This window comes from Mastomys coucha, chromosome X, assembly GCF_008632895.1.
Source record: "Mastomys coucha isolate ucsf_1 chromosome X, UCSF_Mcou_1, whole genome shotgun sequence".
NCBI lineage: Eukaryota > Metazoa > Chordata > Mammalia > Rodentia > Muridae > Mastomys > Mastomys coucha.
In genome coordinates, this window is record NC_045030.1 from 157,665,017 (window position 1) to 157,673,117 (window position 8,101).

The 8,101-nt window shown below is 39.3% G+C and overlaps 1 protein-coding gene across 1 annotated transcript in view; it reads left to right on the forward strand.

Annotated features, from left to right (window-relative positions):
- Nucleotides 1-8,101, forward strand: part of Ace2 (angiotensin I converting enzyme 2) — a 51,426-nt gene that overhangs the window by 35,305 nt on the left and 8,020 nt on the right. Inside the window, exons 12-16 of the mRNA XM_031370882.1 lie at nt 835-933; nt 2,149-2,271; nt 2,709-2,881; nt 4,336-4,394; nt 7,344-7,444. Of these exons, the coding sequence (XP_031226742.1) occupies nt 835-933; nt 2,149-2,271; nt 2,709-2,881; nt 4,336-4,394; nt 7,344-7,444 (555 nt within the window). The remainder of the gene's footprint in view (nt 1-834; nt 934-2,148; nt 2,272-2,708; nt 2,882-4,335; nt 4,395-7,343; nt 7,445-8,101) is intronic.

Below are 8,101 nucleotides of genomic sequence, written 5' to 3' on the forward strand. Positions count from 1 at the left end.
ATGTATTGATTGCTCATTTGGTCATTTATCAGTCGGAAATGAAGTTTCTCCTTAGTGTTCTGGCACAGGTTTATTACTAGAACTCTAAAGATGACTAAGACACAGTTGTATCCTCTCAGAGCTCATGACTCAGTGGCAAGGGGGAGTTTATATGTGAAAAGCCACACAGCACAGGGAGAGATACAGTAAAGAATTAAGGAAAACAGTGGAGATAATACATGAAAGTAGGAGGCCTCAGAGGTACTGGAAGTGGAACAGTGGGAAAGATGGCAGGGTATGATAATGAGTTGAAGATGATCAAAGTATATTAGATACAGGTATGATGTCACAAGAACCATTATTTTATACAACTAGTAAATACTAATAAAACATAAGACAATAAAGCATCACTAAAAGAAGACCTAGATGCTGAGGTAGCTTAAGGGATTAACTACCTTGGAAGGTGGGTGGCAGGTTTCACGGAATTAGCTTTGAAGAATAAGATTTCAATTTTGCAAAATTCTGTCTAACAGGAGCACATAACATGTGATGTCTGAGGGGAGTTTACAGATTGTTCACAGCACATTTGTAGCCATACAATGTACTTTATGGACGTTCTTAATTTAGTGTTTTAGAAGAGATACATATTCTCTAATGCTGTTTTGGCTGAATTAAGGCAATATGAGGAAAGCTCACAGGACACTTTGTTTTCTGTTTCCTTACAATGATTTTATTAACTGACAATCAGTTCCAATATAAATATTATTTCCAGGTGAAACTATTGTATTGAGCTCAGATCTCCCTTCTCATTATGGTCCATCCCTCACTAATGTATACTTCTCTTTTCTTCCCAAGGCGGGAGATCGTTGGTGTGGTGGAGCCTCTGCCTCATGATGAAACATATTGTGACCCTGCATCTCTATTCCATGTTTCTAATGATTACTCATTCATTCGGTAAATGACAGTTTTCTCCTCTTTATTTACTACCTAGGGCTTAAAGGATAGCTGGGACTAAAGACAAAAACTTAAACAGGGCTCAATGAAGTGATAATTACAAGGCTTTTCTATCTCCCTCCTTCCCCAAGCTTAATGTAGATGATCAGTTTCAACTCAATTTAATCAACATTTTTATCAGGTTAAATAAACTTATACGAGATCTTTTGCCTATTGTTAAGGATTGTCCTACTTTGCTTTGTATAGCTGTGATAAATACTATATGATCAAAAGCAACTTGGAGAGGATTTGGCTTTGCCCCCTCTTTGAGGTAAGCCAAGACAGGAAGTCGAGCAGGGTAGGAACCAGGAGGCAGGAATGGAAGCAGAGACTGCTGAGGAACACTGCTTATTGTCTTGCTCTTCATGGCTGGCTTAGCTTGTCTTCCTGTACCTCAAAGGATCACCTGCTCATGGGGTAGTGCCTTGTCCAGTGGGCTGGGCCCTCCTACACAAATCATTAATCCAGAATATACTCCACAGACTAGCTTAGACGTCAATCTGAACAAAGCATTTTCTAAATTGAGGTTCCTTCTTCCTAGATGACTCCAGCTTGTAGCAAGTTGACAAAAACAAAAAACAAACAAATAAAAACAAAAAATAAACAAAACAACCAGTATAACAGGACCATTTAGTGAAGCAGAAAAATACTTCTAGTCCACCTTATCACTAGAGTTTACTAGAGTTTACTAGTGACTAGAGTTTACTATATATTTAAAGAGTGTTTTTATTATTCTTGGGGTTTTTTTTTTTTGTCTGTTTGAGACAGAGACATACTACATGTCCCAGGCTGGCCTCGAACTCCTGGATGCTGGGATGCAGGCATGTGTGGCCCTCACCTCCTGTATCTGTAAACATGGAAATGTATTTACCTGGAACAAGGACCAGCTTGATACTACTTTATAAGAAAGAGCTATAAATAATTCTGACACAGCAATCCAAATGTGACTAACCTGTGACATGGTAGCAAAACGGCTCTATCACCAAATATATGCAATGCAAATAGTGTGTGCTGCATCCGAAGAGTTCATGGAGGTCTCCTTCCAGAAAAAGACTTTTAGCCAATACCTCTGGGATTATTTGGGCCAGGAATTTAAATATTTCCCTGGATCTGTGACTCTACTACAACAATAAAACATGAGCCTTCTTTTTGTTTGTTTCTTTGTTACTTGTACAGATATTACACAAGGACCATTTATCAATTCCAGTTTCAAGAAGCTCTGTGTAAAGCAGCTAAGCATGATGGCCCACTGCACAAATGTGACATCTCAAATTCCACTGAAGCTGGGCAGAAGTTGCTGTAAGAAATGCCTCAAAATGCTGAGCCTCTCCTAGCATCCCATATTACTAATTTCTATGCCTATGATTTGATTTAATTTATTTGCTTCCTCTACCCCCCAACCCCCTCCCAAAATTGGAACTTCAGAATTTCTCCAACCAACCAACCATGAAATAAATGTTCAATTTGAAATGAGACGAGAATCTAGGTCATGTGAAGCCTGGATGGCCACCTCCTGTCTCTATGTGATAACTACATGGCTCTCTTTTGAGCAATTGGAAAGAAAGAAAGGTTGATAATATGCCTCATTTTAATAATCTACCAGAAGAAAATTTAGCCAATTTCAACAGAAGAAGTATAGCATGTAGGTGCAAAGGTATGCCCACCTGGCACCCTTCAAAATGACTCACACTCTATTTTGTTTTGTTTTGTTTTGTTTTTTTGTTCGTTTCATATAGCAATATGCTGCGTCTTGGAAATTCAGAGCCCTGGACCCTAGCCTTGGAAAATGTGGTAGGAGCAAGGAATATGGATGTAAAACCACTGCTCAATTACTTCGAACCATTGTTTGTTTGGCTGAAAGAGCAGAACAGGAATTCTTTTGTGGGGTGGAACGCTGACTGGAGCCCATGTGAGTTCACTGACTGCACACACATTGTGCATTGTTCCTTTTTTGCTTCTCTTAATGTCCTTTAGCCTTGCGGGGGCTGTGGCACAGCTCAATATGTGTTTCTCTTTTTTGGACTCTGTCACAAACTGTCAAGTGTTCTTATTAGTCTCACCTTCACAATAAGTGTCTAGTACTCTCCTACTCCTTTTGAACCTGGCTCTTTGCCTTAGATTGTTTCTATTGCTGTGATAAAGATATCATGACCAAAAGCAACTTGGAGAGGAATGGGTTTATTTCAGCTTGTACATTACAGTTCATCATCAGGAACTCAAGGCAGTAATCTCGGAAGCTAGAAGTGAAGAGGGGCCATGGAGGAACACTCTAACTGGCTTGCTCTCTATGGTCTGTTCAGCTTGATTTCTCCCAGGATCCCCTGTCCAGGGGCACCATTGCCCACAATGTGCCAGGACTTCACACATCAATGATTAATGGCTAATCAGATTGAGACATTTTTTCAGTTAAGGTTCATTTTCTCAGCTAACAAAATGTCAAGTTGACCCCTCCAAAAAAAAACCCAAAACAACAACAACAACAAAACCTAACTAAGGCACTCTTGTAAGACTCATCTGCTAGACCATGTGTTTCTGACAGTCACTTTCATAACTCTCAAGCCTTGTTTCTTTTGCTGTCTTATTATCAATGTTAGAACTCCTCTCCCAGCTCCTCTTCCATGTCCACTGTTCACTGTCTCAGTAAAGTTTTGATGGGATTTTTAATAAAGCAATTATCAATATTTATGTCTGGCCACCTGCACACTATGCTGTATTCTCTCTTAAGTGGCTTGACTTTATCAGAGTTTCTACTCACCCCAGTTTTGGGCATACATAATTCATCATCAAACAGAGCATTTCTTTATTACCAGATAGTAGAATGTATCTATTTTTTTTTCAGCCTCCATTTTCCTCCCTAGCAACTTCCCTTTGGAGTCTTACATACTCCTATCTTAACATAGACCATAACCATCCTTCAGAATTACCTCCTGGTCTTCTGAGTTGAATCCTGTTTCCTGGGTCCATATCTTCTTTCCAGATTTACTTTTTGTTCTGTTGAAGAACATGATCTAATTGGCTGTCTGAGTAAGTGATGATGGTGTGCAGAATCATGCCATCTCCAAAGTGGCTTTAACCACAACCTCAGTACCAATTTCCCATACTTTTCCCACCTCAGCTGCATCGGAATCCCAAGCTTTCTCTGGGATTCTCTTTTTGGCCTGTAATGCCTTCTGTGTACACATCAAGCAGTGACTGATGATTCTCTCAGAAAGCAGCTACCAGCTTCTCATCATTTCTCATTTTGTAAAAGCTGTATCTGTACCCTTTAAAAAATCCTATTGCCTAACCCTGAAAAGGGGAAAAAAATGAATGTGTGGTCAGTCTGTCATCAAAATCACCTGTCTGAAATTTCTCTTTAACCAGATGCCGACCAAAGCATTAAAGTGAGGATAAGCCTAAAATCAGCTCTTGGAAGTAATGCAGTGAGTATTGTTCTAAATGGTGATTCCATTTTTCTTCAGTGCATTCTCTTCCCTTGAAATCCCATTCCAGTGCGGTCTAAAGAAAGAGCGGACACATGGTTTGCTTAAAACTATAAACCTAGCTCTGGCCTTCAACTGACTCTGCTCCCTCCCAGTTTCCCTCCCTCCCAGTTTCCCTCCCTCCCTCCCTCCTTCCCTTCCTCCCTCCCTTCTTTTTCTTTATAATCCATCTCTTATTGGATAGGCAATGTCTACTGTTCACTTGTTACCTTGAGTGTGTTATGAAGATCTGTGATGAAACATTTGTACTGTAATCACCAAACACCCACCTTCCCAATTGACTCATCACTTGTATTTAAGGACAAGGTCGTGGTTATATGATGAGGAGTTGTTTCTTATGATTTTGGTTGATTTTGTTTTCTTAACCATTTATGTTCTTGTTTTATTAACTGTCTGGTTTATGAGAAGAAAATTTCATATCTGGAAGCTTGTTTTAAAAGTGCAGCATCTCAGGTCCCAGCCCTGGAACTGCTTAATCAGGATCCCCACTTTTGTAAGCCCTCCATGTAGTTTGCATACATAGGAATGACTGGGAAACTTCAAGTCTCAAACTTGGCTCAACGTTGGAACTGCATGGGAAGTCTTCAAAATATAAGTGCATGGGTTACACTTCCAGAGACGCTGGTTTAATTGTTCTGGAGTGTAACACCAAGATCTGAACATCAAGAGTTTTCTTTTCGTTTGAGACAGGGTCTCACTATTTAGTTAAGGCTGACCTGGAACTCACTATGTAGATGAGATTGGCCTTGAACTCCCAGAAAGCTCCTGAGTGCTCAGATTAAAGGCATGCACCAGAACATCCAGCCTCATTAAGAGTTTTAAAATCTGGAGCTGGGGTGATGACTTGGCAGTTAGCCGAGGACTCGAGGGCCCCCATGGTGGCTCACAACTATTCCTAACCCCAGTTCCAGGGGGTTCTTGTGCCATATTTTGCTCTCCACAGGCACCAGGTATACACATGATACCAGCAAAAGACTCATACACATAAAATAAGTGCACTTTTAAAATGTAAGGAGTTTTAAAATTTCCAAGAGGTTCTAAGTACAGGCACCTTTGAGAACCATTGACTTAAAGATCCACTTTAGAGTAACAAAATATTTAATAGAAAAATCTTATTATTTATAGATTTAGTTATTGCTCTCCCCTGAACACCTATCTTACTTGATCCAGACCTGGGAAATACAAGCTTTTAAGAGAGACAATTTTATTAGTACGTAGCAATAATTATACAAAGTAGGCTTCATTGGGAGATTTTCATACATTTATATAATTGACTTTGATGATAATGTTTGCCTTCACTTACTGTCTTCACCAGCCCACCTTCACATCTCCCCTTCCACTTCCCAAATAGTGGCCTTTTCAATAGCAGCTTTGACAAGGAAAGAGGAGAAGATGTGTTGTCTCAGGTGGATGGGATGAACAGCTTGGGTGTGTCCTAGAAACCTGGGACAATCAGATAAAACATTCCAATGTTCTACAGAAAACTGATGTGTCAATGTATAGATTCAAAGATTGTTTCTACCTCCTGATTTCCTGAAAAGTTATATATTTCCCAAGACTTGATAAATTTTGCTATAGTTTTGTAGATAAATAAGACACCAATATACATAACACAAGCATTAAAAAGGAAAACACAAGAAAGAAAAATTCCCCTTTTATTGAAAATAGATTCTTTTCTAATATAATAAATACATTTGATTAAAGTTTCTCCTCACTGTACTCCTCCCAGCTTCTCCCCACCTCCTCTCCCATCAGATTTACTCCCTTTCTGTCTCTCATTAGAAAAGAGCAGGCTATCAAACAGCAATGGTAGAAACACAAGTCCATTGTTTCTCAACTCTGAGTTGGAATTCCCACTTTTTATTGTGCATTGCAGGCTCACAAGAATATTTGTTTTCATCACACTTTTATTAGCTCTTCTTTGGCCTAATAAATTGAAACTACTCCTGGCAGATCAGGAAATGTCTCAATTCTCTTGGGCTGGGCATTTGTACCCATGTCCCCTTTCCATGTAAATTTGATTAAAAAGCTGATTTGCTAAAGTACTGATGAGATGTACTTTCAGTGCCTATGTGCAGCAGGGCCAGAGTATCTTCCCAGTTCAAATCATTTCATGGTAGACATCAACTGGAGCTATGGCATCATCTTAAGAATTTAGCTTTTCAATATTTTAAAATATGGAAGTCCTAGCCAGAAAATTACTAGGGACAACAGTTAAATACAACTATTACTATTAAAAAACCACATATTTCACATATGGGTAAACCCAAGCTTAAGTGAAAACAATTCTTTCCCAAGCTTCTGTGTTGCTTTTTCTCTGAAAGGGAAAGGAGAAAGGAAACTCCTTTGTCATTTATTGATCTCTACTGCCATCCACTGGAAGAAATAGTGAATGCCTCTAACTTTAACCCTCTTGGGCAATAAAATGTGCACTATTATGCATGATTCAAATACCTGAGAACTTCCTAGTAAAACCGTAAAAGCTAGATTGAGTTGCCTAAAAAATACATACAGTCTAGATAAATCACACAAATTGGGGATGTCTCCTATCTATAAACCTATCCTCAGGGTCCTTATTTCAATTCATTATCAAACCAAAGTGAACGGACCCATGGGCCCCTTGGTTCCTGAAACAGGGATGATTGCCTGACCAGCAGCATTAGCACCTCCTGGGGTAATAGATATGCAAATTCTTGGTTCACATCCTAGATTTTAGAAATCAGAAACTCTTCGTGTAATAGTCAGTGTTATCCATTCCAACCACCAAATGCTATTGTATGCTCACATTGGAGGACAAAGACTTGATGGATCCTTGGAATAGTGATGAGGACTCTCTCATCTCCTCTGCCCCTACCCCCATTGAATGGTGTCTTTCATCTGAATTTGCAGTATGAATGGACCAACGACGAAATGTTCCTTTTCCGATCATCTGTTGCCTATGCCATGAGAAAGTATTTTTCAGAGATCAAAAAACAGACAGTTCCTTTTAGGTGAGTTGATTTGCTAGATTCTATTATTATTATGCTGTTATTGTTATCATTATTATTTTATTTGCTTTACATTCCGATATCAGTCCCTTCTCCTCCAAGTACCCCCTCACACAGAACCTCCTCTATTTTCCCTCCTCTTCTCCTTTGAGAAGGAGGAGCACCCCTGGGTATCACCCTGCCCCTGGCTCGTCAAGTCATTGCAGGACTAGGCAATTTGCTAGGATCTATACATAACTCCCTGTTCCACTAGTCTAGAGCTTAAATTTTCTTCAAGTCAAATCAAGGAGAATATCCAAGTAGATTTTAGTTTCTATATTTTTTGAATGGAGATTTCATATATGTATATGCTGCATTTTGTAGTTCTCTCATAAGATTCCCACTGAATCCTTTCTTCTTCCTCCTACTGTTGTACCTCTTTTTTTATTATCGTCTTATTTATCTGGACTCTACTCATCTTAACTAGGGTTGCTGGCATAAGCATAGTCCAGAATTTTATTTGACATCCTGGAATTTGGGTCCCATCCTTTTAAGATGCTTGTGGTTTAACTTGTAGATGGTATAAACATTGTTGTCATTAAACATCTCTGTTTCTCTGTCTCTGTCTCTGTCTCTGTCTCTGTCTCTCTCTGTCTCTCTGTCTCTGTCTCTGTCTCTGTC